General features: G+C 34.3%; 1 protein-coding gene across 1 annotated transcript in view; it reads left to right on the plus strand.

The window, feature by feature from the left end:
- LOC311079758 (sodium/potassium/calcium exchanger 3) overlaps window positions 1-13,500 on the plus strand; it is a 53,231-nt gene extending 39,731 nt beyond the window's left edge. Inside the window, exons 8-17 of the mRNA XM_084109404.1 lie at window positions 2,499-2,524; window positions 2,690-2,743; window positions 6,594-6,736; window positions 6,837-7,003; window positions 8,080-8,290; window positions 9,783-9,949; window positions 10,067-10,181; window positions 12,241-12,353; window positions 12,436-12,501; window positions 12,957-13,500. Coding sequence (XP_083965530.1) covers window positions 2,499-2,524; window positions 2,690-2,743; window positions 6,594-6,736; window positions 6,837-7,003; window positions 8,080-8,290; window positions 9,783-9,949; window positions 10,067-10,181; window positions 12,241-12,353; window positions 12,436-12,501; window positions 12,957-13,067 — 1,173 coding nt within the window. The 3' untranslated portion in view covers window positions 13,068-13,500. The remainder of the gene's footprint in view (window positions 1-2,498; window positions 2,525-2,689; window positions 2,744-6,593; window positions 6,737-6,836; window positions 7,004-8,079; window positions 8,291-9,782; window positions 9,950-10,066; window positions 10,182-12,240; window positions 12,354-12,435; window positions 12,502-12,956) is intronic.
- The last annotated feature ends 2,007 nt before the right edge of the window (window positions 13,501-15,507 follow it).

Raw genomic sequence — 15,507 nt, forward strand, 5'->3', positions numbered from 1 at the left:
CCCTGCCCCTAATGAGCCTTTCAGTCAGGTATGTGACTGAGAGGGAACTACAATAAAATAAAAAATTATATATATATATATATATATATATATATATATATATATATATATATATATATATATATATATATATATATATATATATATATATATATATATATTGTTTGTAGTTTATTCTAGTTTATTATTGTAGTTATTTTTCAGAAAAAAAAAAACACTTGTGAGCATACTGATAAAAGAATCATAGCAACTATTGTATTAACATTAATATAATGTCCACTCTTTACAGAAAACATGATTTTTGTGATCTCATGCATATTATTGCACAGTACGTGAACAAAATTTGTATATTATATTTTATATTATATATTTAGCATATGAGCTGACATTTGCTAACAAAAGCTTCATTGATGTGGCAGTGGACTATTTTATAGTAAACACTTCATAATCTATCCAAAACAGGTCAACGAAATCTTGTCTAAACCTTCATATTACGTCTGTAACATATTATATATCGTATTTATGTTATATTATGGAGCATATAAATGTTAATTTGCAGTTTAATACGATGCTTATACAAAGACATTTTATTTCAACATATTTCAGTCGATTTCACTCATCTCAGTTTAGCAATATAGTTTGGGGAAAGCCAAACTAGTCAATGTGTACATGTTCATGTAAAAATTGTATGTTTATTAAAGTAAGTATGTGAAGTAAATGAAACCGTGCATCTGCGCCATTCATTCACACAGAGACACGCATAACATGCAGGATTCATATTTAAACAGTCTTTTTGTAGTTTACAGACACTAGTCCATATCGCGATTAGAATAAAGAACTTAAGAATAAAGAATTTACCCTTCACAATCCTCGGCTGGGTCCTTTGCTCCTCGAAATGAAACTGAAACCAGTTTAATTTCGAAACCAGACTGCTCTTATTCTGAGGTAAATTATTCCAGGGTTATTCCTCACCACGTCCCAAGACGACGTAGTACATGTAGATAAAGTACATGAATCTGATTAAACTTGTGGGCATTGACACTGTTTGCATGGATCATCTCAGAACATTAGCATTTGAATAGCTTGCGCTCTGCGTAGCCGTGCTCACATTATCGGATAATGAGCTGACACGAACGACTGACATCTCTCTTTCCATACAAATTACATAAACAGAGAATATTTATTTTTGTTTTGAATTAGATCATTTAAAAGTAGAAACTTAAATGTTTATAAAGATATTTGTGCGCTGAGTTTTGTTTAATTTTAAAGATATTCTCCTGAAAAAAGTTCACGGAGACCGAGATGGCAGAAAGTACACCCTGTTTGTTTTTGTTTATTTTACAAAAGCACAATGTTTTGTTTTAATTCTAAGTGAACACATACGAAAGTAGACCTTTTACAGTTTCATATAACCATAAATGACAGAGTATTTTAAGTCGATTTTGCCGCTTGTGAAGAAAATCCAGCAAAACACGCTGATTCGTTGTCGACCCCAGAGGGTTACACCGTTCTTTAGACTAGAGGGTTTGTGCATGTTCGTACTTCAAAGCCTTGTTGGTCATGTATTTTTTCAGTATAGCGACGTTGTTATTAACGTTCCCATAGAGTTGAGTTCCACTCAAAAGAGAACATCTCAGGTTACCTATGTAACCCCGTTCCCTGAGAAGGAATGAGACAATGCGTCGCTTCACGCAATGCCAGAAAATATCTCCCTTCAGACAATTAGAATCAGGTGATGTGAATATCATGCGTCTATTTGTGGTCTTAGTAACGCACTGAAGCTATGTCACGTGACTATGCTGTTGGCCAATTGGGATTGGCGTTTTCCACACATGCTTCAGACACAGACTCACTCAGAAGCTTTCCCATAGCATCAACGTCATGATGCAGCGTCTTGTGCAGTGTCAAGACATTTCCATCATTTTACCAATATTTAGCCAAAATAAAAGCTTGAGGTTCTGTAATGTTAAAAGCTCGAAGGTTTGAGCATTTGAAAGTAAGGTATTTAAGACATAAATATTTGTATTGCAAGTTGTAGTGTTAGTTGGTTCTTGTAAAGAGCGAACCCGAATGTGTGAATACTCTTAAACGGAACTGTTTCCAAAATATTTCTTCCAATCATAATGTCATTTAAAATTTGTTATATATCATTTAAATCAAAATAAATCACTTACTAAAAAAATATTCAACATTTTATCTGTTTACTTGTGACCATTAACTGACGTCAGAGAACCGTGAACTTGTGAATGTGTCGTTAAATTATTGAAATATTAACTTAAAATCTATAAGATCTTAAGATCTAAGATCTAAGAATATTTGACATCTTAGGGGATTGACTGAAAAAAAGTTTGTGAACCCCTTAAAAGTATAAAAACTCAATAATTACGGTCAGCGTGTCTCTAGATTTACTTTTGTGGAGTTTTAATAAAGATTATACATGAAGAATTCATCATCAAATCCCAGTCTTTTTACCCCTTCATTTGTCCACCGTTTTCTAGGTTATCTATGATGAAAGAGTTGTATGGTAAGTCTTGTAACTGTATGTTTCTTCTACACCCATGTCCACATGTTCAAGCAGAGTAGTCTCATTATTTAGAAGCATTAGAAAGTTAATATATTTATACTTATATGAGATCTTTTTATATATGAGAGTTGTATTCGCTAACAATCTTTGTATCCATTGTTATAGGTGGGAATCCATGCTTCTGATCTCCATGTATGGAGTCTATATCCTTATCATGAAGTGAGTATAAATAATGCTGTTCTCCACCACATTGCCTTTAGAAAGCATTCAGAGTAGTATTCTATTCATGAAGTAAAGTATCCCTCCACTTTTATCCCTACATCCTTTTTTGGAACATTTTAGAAGATATTTGAAGATTTTCTAAAACACCAAACCCATTAACATGCAATTAAGTTTCCGAAAGCATAACATTCACTTTGCATTCATACTTTAGAACTATATTCTTTCGAATGGTTATTTCCATAATAAGTACTCTTTAAAAGTATGCTAAAGTATTCGGTTTCACTTTATTTTGATGGTCCCTTTAACACATTCTGTTGACTATAAGTAGCGTCGCACCTACATGTCTACTAACTCTCATTAGAGTGTTAGTAGAGTATTAGTAGACTCACTGGTAGGGTTAGGGTTAGAATAAGTTGACATGTAGTTGCAAAGTTACTTATAGTCAGTAGAATGTCTATTGGAGGACCATCACAATAAAGAGTTAGTAGATATTAAGCAGACACTCTACTAATACTCTAATGAAAGTTAGTTGACATGTAGGTGCAATGTTACTTACAGTCAACAGAATGTTCAAAAGTGACCATCAAAATAAAGTGTTACCAAGTATTCTTCTTTTGCATGTGGGATATCAGTGTATTAGACACATAAGAGATATCAGAGGAATTAAAGGTACACTATGTAACTTTTGGCCCTCTAGCGGTTAAAAACAAAAATGCATGCATTTTGCAGAAGAACATTGTTTTGGTTGTGCTTCGGTTCTGCGTGACTGTGCAGATGAATATAGTTATCCTACTGCTCATAATACATTCACTACTAGGCTTAAGAGATTTAACCAGTTTAGATGGAAAGGATCTCAAGCTGACTAGCTGAAGACGTTACTGTAGCTTTACCCATTAATAGACACGCTACTTCCTTGAGAATAAATTCCATCACAGCGCTACAACAACCATAATGAAATGATCCTTCACAATAGATAATGCTTTACAATCAACTCTGTTAGAGAGCTATATATGGCAATTTATCTGTTCAATAAAATACCTTACTCACCTGTTGAGTAATACAAACACAATCTCCGCTTCGCTTTTACAACATTTCAAATCCCTCAGTTCTCGCCATTTATGTTGATTCTTGTTTTATTACGAACTCTGTCACGTTCTCTTTTTGCCAGCAGACTCTCCTCTGTTCGGTGTTATTTTGTAACACGTGATTCTCTGGAGGTTGGAGATTTAGGTTGGCTCGTTGTGAAACTAACCTCTGCCACTCACACACCAGACACGCGTCAAAGTAGCCGGAGCATCTTTCTCTATCTTTTCTCGGATACGACGAGACACACACGGGCGAGTGACGCATGTGCGCAATTTCCCGTGAAAACCATCCCGACGGGCCTAAAATATATAAACTCTTATAACAGGCTTACCATAGTGAATCAGAGTAACACAAAACACATTTTGGAAGAAAAAATTATGATGTATGTTGAACAAAAAAAAGTTACTTAGTGTACCTTTAAGTACTTTACAACATTTGAGAGAACATTGCTCCACCTATAGTACTTTCAAAAAGTCTTATTAAGTTTTATTAGTATAGCATTCTTAACAAACCATACTCTTTCAAAGCACTGTTACTGAAAATGTGTCTGAAAACTTCAAGTCAGCAAGTCAAAGGCTAATGTGTTATGGAAAAACTCCCAAGATGGTTAGGTTTGAGAGGAAGAAACCTTGGGAGGAATTAAGAAAGTGTAACACACAATCCTAGAATTAATACTGTAGTACTCGTTGTCTTTGTCTGGCTCTAAATCCCAAATGAAGTTATAAAATAATAGCCTAGACCAAAACGTCTTTTACACAGACCTCCCTCTTGCTTCAATCATATACCATTTCAAGCATCTCTTCTCTTTATTGCTACGGGTTGAGAATTTCCAAGTTCAAGCTAATACATGACACCTCTTTCCTCCATATGAGAGAGATGACCCTGTTTTATTTATTGTTTAGAAAGGAGCCTGGATGAGTAACAGTGTTCAGACAACACAGCTTCTAGAGAGATAAGGATCTTCTAGATGACAACAGTCTTCATTAAAGACCTTTTAAGGCCATTAGGGGAAGCTTGAGCTGTCAGAGACTGAGATAAACATCCCTGCTCTCTGTTTTATTGGAGGAGGGAAACTAAAGCATGTTTTGATGCAGAGGTGTTGATAATACAGGATACTACATACTTATCTCATACAGATACAACAACCCATGTTGACAATATGAAGAGTATGTTGTGTTTTGGAGGCTGGTGTGCTTTATGTCCCCATCAAGTGCCTCAAGAGAAACGGCGACTGAAAAACCCTTTGAGAAACTATATTATATTAGTTAACTGTGAAAAATGTACAATAATGCATTTATTGATACGTTTTAAAAAACTATTAGTTTGCTAGTTTGAATAGCAATGAATTTTAAGAATTTACATTTGTGCCACACATTTCAAAGTTTCACCTAAAATTGGGCAACATAATTTTGGGCAACATCACAGCTTCATGACAGGTAAGTATGCATGTAAGTAATAATGAAAAGTGCTTAAAATATCTGATGAAATTAAGTGAGATGAACAAGAACTAATAATTTTCACAAAAACATCAAAATAATGCTCTTAGACATTGTATATATGTTTTTAGCACTGAATACTTATAAGAAATGTGTCTTACGGCTTTAGAGATAAAGCACAATTAAGAATTGCTAAATATATATAAAGAACAAATACAGATAGTGCTGCTTAAGTAGACACCAGGTACTCAAAACTGTCTCACTAGAGGGTGCTAAAATCATACCAGGAGAATGAAGGCATATCAGGAGTGAGGATACTCCAAACAGTCAAAAGTTTGGAATAAGAAAGAGTTTTTAAATATTTTTTAAAAGAAGTCTCTTATGCTCAGCAAAGCTGCATTTATTTGATCAAAATACAGTAAAAACTAATATTGTGAAATATTAGTACAGTTGAAAATAACTGTTTTCTATTGTAATATACCGTATTTTAAAATGTAATTTATTCCTATGATGCAAAGCTGAATATTCAGCATCATTACTCCGGTCTTTAGTGTCACATGATCCTTCAGAAATCATTTTAATATGCTGATTTAGTGCTCAGTTATTGATAATTGCTGTTATTATTATCAATGTTGAAAACAGTTTTACTGCTTTTTAGGATTCTTTGATTAATAGAATGTTCAAAAGAACAGCATATTTGAAATAGAAATCTTTTGTAACATTATAAATGTCTTTAAAAGTTATTTTAAATTACAATAATATTAAACACTATTAGTTATTTGTGATCAAATTAATGCAGCCTTCTCCTTTCAAAAACATGAAAAAATCTTACCGACCCCATACTTTTGAACAATAGTGTGTATTTATATATAAAATTTAAATGTATAAAATATGACAAAATCTAGTCTGTCATAAACAGAAACTCAAACTGTTGGTTGATTTAGCCTTAAAGTCATCATGAAACGGAAGTTGCGATAGCCTTTTCTTCCTTATTGTGACAAATCAGAGTGAAACAGCTTCTCAAACAAGAAAAAATTTAGGATTTGATTTTGTCCATGGGGAATTGATTGGGTGGTTGTGGTTTGCTATTGGTTGGTCTCATGTGAGTGACAGGTTGTCACGCTCTCGCGCCAGTAAACACGTCATCAGAGAAGAGAAGTCACTGCAAGAAGGAGAAGTTATTTTAATCAAAGACTACAAGGCACATGAATATTGTGTAACAATGATGTGTACGGATAAATCACTTATAATAACCACAGCAATGTTCCATAAAAAAATGTGAATTTTCATTTTTGATTTCATGGTGACTTTAATCTCATTCGCAGGTTTAACCTTCAGATTGCCAGCTTTGTCCAAAGATCATGTGGTAGTCCAGCTCAGTGTTGTGTCAGGAGAGAAATGCCCACAGATAAAGAGGGTGATGAAGTGGGAGTCAATTGCAACACCTCCATGGTGCTGTTGAAGAAAGGTACTCATGCATGCATGTCTTTATTTTCTATAGCAGGAATGCAGCACTTCCAAACTGGTGGTTCTTCTTAATATGCATTCATTTTCTGTGTTGTTCTCAGCTCCAGCAGAGTCAGGGCAGGAATCTCAAGTAGTGATGGTGGATGAGCTGCTGATCTTGAGACCACACCAGCTCTCATTCCCGGAGGCTGGGCTGCGTGTTATGATCACTCCTCATTTCTCCCCACGTACCCGTCTGTCTATGGCTGGACGCATGCTCATCAGTGAGGTGAACGTGAATTTTTTTATGTTACCTAATAATACAGATAATGACATTTACATTCCAGTTCAATTCCTGAATGTGTTTATTTTAAATTTAAACATACTTTGTAATAAATTATGTATGTATATATATATATATATATATGTGTGTGTGTGTGTGTGTGTGTGTGGGTCAATGACATGTCGTGCATATTTTTGTGTCCAAGTGCATTATTTTCTATTTAAAATAATTTGATAAATTCATGACATATAATGTATCACTTAAGTCTATAATACCTATTTAGTTTGAATTCATTTTTAGTTCATTTAAATAATACACATTATTTTTTGTTTTGTTATCTTAAATCCCCAAAATGTCAGGTGGTGCAGTGAACAGACTAAGAAACTATTTAAAACAGTGGTTTTTAGGTTTGATATCTATCATATAAACAACTTTTATAAATATCAGTAGTTTTAAAGCTGTTGAGATAATTGAAAAAATTCTGTCCAGCAATTTGTATGTCAGGGTGGCACAACTGCAAACATGCCATTTTTATTATGAATTGACAAGGTAATAATAGTAAACATGATAATGAACCATCCAGAGGAGCCCAAATGATCCTTGTGGCAGAGTGAAGAGATTTGATCTCTCAAAAAAAGAGATCTCTCTCAAATACGGGTAAAAACTGCTCGTTTCAAGTATGGGTAGATTGGTACACTTTCCATATCAGGTGGTACAACTACAATATACATAAAACTATTTGGTTGTATTGACTGACATAAAAACAATTTAAAAAATAATAATTTAAACACAAATGTTATTTAACAACTGAAACTTGTTTACAAACATTGTTTATGACTCAAAAATATGCATTACATCAGTTTTGAAAAGATTTGGGGAAAAAACGCCTTCTTTGAAGCTTTATTTGTCAATGTATATATTTCTTTGAATGGCAATTAATTTACTTTTCCTGTCATTCAAATTCCAACTGATAAATGGAAAGGGGGAGTAAATTCTTAAATTCAGAATATTGCCCAACCCTGCATGAAATGTAAATTCCGTGCTTTTCCTTCTCTTTACCATCTCTCTCCTGCACATTTCAGAGACAGAGGCTGCTTAGGGAGAGCGGGACCCCAGTGAAGACTTTTAGTTCTAGAGGGATAGTAAATGGAGGAAGTGCTGAACCACAGCAGACACTTGAGGACACAGAAATGATGGATGGTAAGAAAGGAGAAAAGGTGGATGTGGAAAACAGTCAGCCTGAAGAAGAGGATGAGGATGGGGACGAAAGGTTCAGACCTCTTCATATTCCTGGTTAGTTCATGAAAGCAGATCGAATGCAATTTATTAGTATTACTATTTGTATACTATTCAAATAGTTTATTCTTGTGGTAAGCCGTGAATCATCTATAGGAGAATTTTTTGTTACCTTTTTCTAATATGTATTTAACTGTAAGTAATAAGTCAAGTCAAGACACATTTATTTATATTGCGGTTTATGCAATATAGATTGTTTTAAAGCATCTTCACATTAATAAACAGGAAATGAATAGGGGTAGTGCTGTAAAATTATGAAACATTTCATTTCAGCAGCTCTATAGAATACAATAGTGTCAAAATTCATCTATATTTAGTCAAGTTGTTGATACCGTTCAGTTCATATAACTGTTAATGTTGTAAAATTCAATGTTGCAAAGTTAGTGTCATTATTCAGCTCAAGTCAGTTCAAAGTTGATTCAATTCAGTTTAATCACTGTCAATGTTGCAAAGTTAGTGTCATTATTCAGCTCAATTCATTTCTCATCCGATAGTGTCAGTGTAGTTAAATTAGTAATATTACTGAATTCTGTCAGGACCACTACCGTCAAATATGATTGACAATTAGCATACAGTTTGGATTGGCGGTATGGTTCCATTCTGGGCGAGAACTCCCTGCGCATCCATGCAGCCTAGCATGGATAAGAGCAGGGAGAGCAGCAATAATCCCCCTTGGAGTAAACAGAACAGAACCAACATGAAAATTTGCAAATATATTTAATTCAAGATTTTAAAGTACAACATTATTCGATAATTATTCTGATTCAAGGGGAATCAGAATGTCAAATCCTGACTGGGCGAGAGAAGGAGCTGGGGATGGAGGAGGGTAATTAGCTCCTGAGAAACGCGATAGCTGCTGATAATACTGAAGGAGCTTATATATGTATCTGGTGATAGGCGTCGTATTCCTATAGGTAGATGTGGATCAGCTGAGGGTCAGCTGATGCGAGCTTGACTAACGTGACCTGCCAGAACTAACGCTACGCTTGATTATTAACTCACTCTGGCACAGTTTTAATCATTCCGATTGTTGAAACCAAACGTAGTGCTTAAATGAATGCTAAATAAATGGTCAGGTTAATCTGCGCATTTATGTCACAAAATACGAATCGGATCTTTTGACGTGCACACTGCACAAAAATACTGAGTTTCCCACTATTGGCGCGTACTTATCCTCCTACTTGTAACATGAATGCTCTGTTTCATTGTGTTTCCCTGTGACTTAGTATCTCTGTTTTGTTGATTAGTCGTAATTTTCACCTGTCGTCTCATTAATTAACTCATTCCTTCCCTTTGTTTTCTTCATGTATTTATACCGTGTTCTCCCTCATTCTCTGTCCGTTCTCGTCTTTCTTTTCTTGGGATTTATTTTATTTATTTATTTTTTACAACAACAACAACAACAACAAAAAAACATACTGAGAAGTAATGAAAATGGTACTTTGCTAACCTTTTATGGTTTGTTTTCTCTGTGTATTATGTGCATTAGCTGGATACCGTGCATGTATGAAGTGGTTTGTATCGTGGCCGCTGAGTGTTTTGCTGTATTACACAGTGCCTAACTGTGTTTCACCACGTTGGCATCGCTGGTTCATGGTCACTTTTTTTGCTTCAACCCTCTGGATTGCTATTTTTTCCTACCTCATGGTGTGGATGGTAAGAAAAAGATCAAAAATATGGACATTCTTACTAAATATACTTTCTTGTCATTCCATTGGTTGGTGTATTATGATGATTGTTATGATTATGTGGTGTTTCATTAATGCCTTGCAGGTCACCATCATCAGCTACACACTAGATATTCCGGATTACATCATGGGAATCACTTTCCTTGCTGCTGGCACTAGCGTACCCGACTGCATGGCAAGCCTCATTGTTGCCCGCCAAGGTGTGTAACATTTGTATGCACATAAAACTGTTTGTATGCAAGCTTGTATAATCTTTAATGTAATTTTTGATAAGACTTTAGTGTTAACAACATTAGTTAACTTGAACAACTAACAATGAACAATAGCATTTATTATTATAATTCTTTGTTAATGTCAATCTCAGCATTTACTACTACATTTGTAAGATCCCAAAGTTGTATCTGTTAACATTAGTTAATGCACTGTAAACTAACATGAACGTGAACTTTTTTATTAACAAAGGTTAATAACTTAAGAATATATTACTCATTTTTAGTTCATGTTAGTTAATGCATTAACTGTTAACAAATTAGACCTTTTTGTAAAATGTTACCATAAAATAGTTTTACATTGAATTAAACCTGACATTTTTAAGTAGAAAGACGAAAAGTAGTATTTTCTTATAAAACACTAATAATAATGATTAAATAATCCTTATTTACACCTATGAAAAATCATTTCACTGTATACCTATATACCTATACATTTTTTTATTTAATTCATAGTTTTCAGTGACGTGACTCCCACAGAGACCTGGAGATCAAAACATGCACAGAACTGCATTTCAGACTTGTCAATTTTCCATCTCAAAAGATCAAAAACGTTTTCAAAATGCAAGTGTTGGGCGGTCGTGGTTCACATACAGCATCTGCTGCAGTATTTCAACCACTAAAAACAGTGGGACGTTAAACTTGGAAAACATCTAAAGTGCTTTAATGTACTATTTTAAAAGATCAAATTCAGCATACATCTTATTGAAGATGCATTTTATATAGCCTACAGGCGAGCAGATGAGCCCAGAATATGAACGCTACATGCTAAATGGTTGAGCATTTCCTTTATAGTGGATTTCATTGGAAAAAAGCTTAACGAGAAACTGCGTGTTGTGTTTATATTCTGGGTTCATCAGTGTGCCTGTACATAGTATGCATAATCAAAAAGATGTATACTGAATTTGGTCTTTTAATATCACTGTCTTACTACATTAGTATTTAGCACAAACCTGGTAAAAATGACTGGCCTGCAATAGAGGAAAGGGAAAGCCTTGTTTTGCCCTCCAGGTGGGCGTTCCTAAAAGGGTGTGATGTCACGTGAAAACTGAGTACACACACACTGTCACGTCAGTCATAGGCTGCGTCCGAAATCGCATACTCTGAGTAGGTACTTATTTTGAATAAGTAATTACTTCACGACCGCTAAAAGTATGTTCTATATAGTATTAATGTGTGTGGTATGAAAGTAATCTAGAAGTACTACATTTGCCATGTTGTCATTATTATGCGACTTACCAGCGTCAGTTATGTCGCTTCACTGCCATTCATAAATCCTCTCCCGTGGCCTCATGGGATTGTAAAGTGTCCATCCATCGTCTGCACACTTCAGAAACGCTCCAGAAGTAGGTCAGTCGGATACTTTTTGCCTACTCTTTTATGAGTACTGTGGATTCGGACATACTACTTTTGTCACATACTGTTATTCGTCCTACTGTATAGTAGGGAATTATGCGATTTTGGATGCAGCCTTAGTTGCAGTTTTGTTATTAAGGACTTTTAGTTTGCTTCTCTTTGTTTTCCTGTTTCCTGTGTTCCCTTTTGTATTTAGTTGTCATGGTTATTCATTATAGATTGTTTAGAGTTCTTTGTATTCTACACGCTTTTGCGTTTATCCTCATCTTTTGTTTAATTAGGGGTTTTTTTTCATCCGTGCCTCATCTCATCATCTTCCTCAGCCCCTACGTGACACACACACATGTTGGGTTTCCATGTTTTATGGGCACTTTCCATAGACATAATAATTTTTATACTGTACAAACAGTATATTCTATCCCACAAACCTTTTACATTTTCAAAAAGCATCACATAGTATGATTTATAAGCCGTTTTCCTCATGGTAATCAAAAATGTCCCCACAAGAACAAGGATTTTAGATACTGCCATCTTTGTGGGCACAATTTGTCCCCATAACATAGCGTTTACTAGGACCACACACACACAATTATTTGGAAAATGTACTACAACGATGTTGTATTATGTGTCTCAGGAATGGGGGACATGGCAGTGTCTAACTCCATTGGCAGCAATATCTTTGACATCCTGCTGGGACTGGGCTTCCCCTGGACTCTAAGAACTCTAGTAGTAGACTACGGATCAACAGTGAGCATTTTACGTATTCTAAAACCGATGCAAATGTCTTCCTGTTGATGCTTTCATCTGACTGGTCTGTGTCTTTTGTCAGGTATTCATCAATAATAAGGGCCTGGTCTATTCTGTTGTCCTGCTGCTCGCATCAGTCTTCCTCACTGTGAGCAACCCAGTACCACAACATACAAGCCCTACACCAGAGACTCTCAACCATATTTGGTTTGCATATTAATTACATAATCGTAAAAAATAATAATTTTGGTAACACTTTAGTTTATTAGTACTTATAAAGCACATATTAATGTTCTGCCTGACCATATTCTATTAATTGGACCCTAATCTAAAGTGTGACCAATATTCTTAACAAAGGTCCTCAGTTTTGAGGGAAAAAAAGGTTTATATCTCACAATTCTGATTTTTTTTTCTCTCTCAGAATTGTGAGATATAAACTCGAAATTTTTATTCTTTAATTTTTTATTTCCCTCTGGGGATGAAAAATGAATCAGAAAGTGGGATATTAAAAGCATAGGCAGTGAAATCCCCCTAATCACACACTGACTACCCACATACTCAATGCTATTAGTGTCCATGTTAACTGTGTTATGTGTCTTGTAGGTCCTGAGTGTGCATCTGAATGGCTGGAAGCTGGATCGGAAACTAGGTCTTGGTCTCTTGCTTCTTTACTCTGTTTTTTTGCTCTGCTCCATCCTCTTTGGTCAGCTCTAGAGGCTTCACACAAGTTTATATCCTACAAATCTGACACTTTTTTTTTTTTTTTGCATTGTTGTTTTGGGTTGAATTTGATAGTGCTTTTACTGATCAGGTACTAAATGTCGGCTGATTTCATGCCTGCATCCGATGTAGCAGCAAAAGGAAATGATGTGCTCTACTGAATGGTTTTCAAACAGTCAAACTGAAATGACAGTGCTCATATCCAATCAGTCCTTTGATCTGTCCATTAAGCACTGCTTCAAGCTGGAGGGTATACTGTATAATATAATGGTTTTATCTTCAGTCTGACATCTTACAAGAACACTGAAGTATTACAATAAGCCACCGTTTAGCTGCTTATAACTTCAGTATATTCTCTTTGCTGTGTTAAACCCTTGTGAAAAAGAAGTAGACTTTAGCATACTTTTAAAAAATAGTATTTATTATGAAAAAAAAAAAAGTGAATGTCATGTCTTCAGACACTTAATCGCAGGTTAATTACAATTAAATTAAATTTTATAATAATTTAAATGTATATTAAATGCGATAGGTTGAACTTTACACCCACTTCAGTGTGACTTTAGTATATCTTTATTTGTAATGTCATAATTACTTTGAAATATGGTTAGTGAACTGCCTAATGCCCTAGGTAAACTAAAATATACTTTAATGTAATTTCTGTTGAAACTTGTATGTCATGCATTTAAATATAATTACACATTTGTAGAGATGAAGTTGCAATTTAGTACATTTAAAATATATTAACTTTAGCTGTAATATCAAACAATTCAAATTATAATCAAGTACTTTACATGTGCATTAATATGTTTGTGAACACGTAAAAATAGGGGTACTTTAAAGCATGGCAAAATATTATTAAAACATAATAATTAAAAAATAATACATACTTCAAAGTAAAACTTTTAATTTGACTATTACAAAGTACACTTTTTAAAACTGTACTTAGTCAAGTGTTATGACTATGTTTCATAACACAATTATGAAAAGTCTACTTTGTAATAAAGGGAAAATTAAAAACTTTTAATTTGACATGGGCTTTTAATTCAATAATATAATTTTTTCTGCAAGTACAGTTTATAAAAAAATTAAAAATTTAAGATTTGAAGTACGTTACAAGTGCACATTCGATACTATTAAGCACACTTCTTTTTCACGAGGGAAGTCCTGTTTCTGTGTTAATTTACACAACAGTTCAGTTAGTCCTCAAATCTGATTGGCTGAGCTTCATTCCAAGAGTACTAATAGCAACAACAGCACTGGGATGTTTCACACAGTTTGTAATGGTCTGCTCGTTTGTGTTCAGAGCTTTCCAGCCTATGTATACAGTCTCTCTAAGTATTGAGGTGTAAACTCATAGTGGAGCTCGACCCGAGTGAAAATGCAGGAAATGGCTGTTTTTCAGCGTTACTGATATACACTATTCCAGTATTCCAGTCTGTCTGTTACTTGGTGACATCCAGAACTTGATGCTTTGGCTTCTTCTGGAAATACATTTGAGGTTGTACGTTTACATACACCTTGCAGAATAGAAAAAAGTCAATTAAAAAATAAAAAAGGGATCATAAAGTACTGCCCTGAAAATGGTCCACAAGACCACACTAATAAAAAAGTTCAAAAGTTTACACACCCTTGAATCCTAAACTTTTTCCCACTAATCCATGTTTTTTTATTCAGCAATTATTTTGTCTTGTGGACTACATGTACACATCTGTGGTGTATTCAGAGCTTATTTAGGGCAGTACTAAATACAAGACAAAATTTTCATTAAATTATTTAATTTAGCAGGATCTGCAAGGTGCTTCTAAACTTATGAGCACAACTGTATTTCTATATAGGTCTAAATAAGACTTTATGAATACATTTTTTATAAAACAGCTGTATAAAAGCAAAATCATACTCGCAGTCGTGCTGTACTCGATATCAGCGTTCAGACGTAGATAATCGCAGGGTCGTTAATTCAGAACAACATACTGTACTACATGACAGCATTAAACCAGTTGTTTTTGGAATATATAATGATCAAGCATGCATGCATCTAAGCTATACAGTGTTGAGTACGTAACTTCTGAAATAATTTGTCACTGATTCCAAATTAAATGGCTAAAAATTTAACCAATAACTGTCTTTTAGATTACAAGTTTTAAGTATTATAATTTAATTGTTTTCGTAGCGCTTTTGAGCTAACTCTTATTTATTTCCACAATACTGCCGCATTGTTCTGACAAAAATACAAAAAAGACCAAAAAGGAACATTTTCCTTAAACTACTGCACGCCTTTAGTGTCAACACAAACAGCCTTAACTGTTTCTTCAATTATTGCATGTTTTGATTAATAAAAACATTTTGTGAATTAAAGGGATAGTTCACCTGAAAATAAAAATTATGTCATCATTTACTCACCCTTTTGTTTCAAACATGAATAACTACTTTCTGG

The sequence above is a fragment of the Abramis brama genome (assembly GCF_963993115.1).
Source record: "Abramis brama genome assembly, chromosome: 3".
Taxonomy (NCBI): Eukaryota; Metazoa; Chordata; class Actinopteri; order Cypriniformes; family Leuciscidae; genus Abramis; species Abramis brama.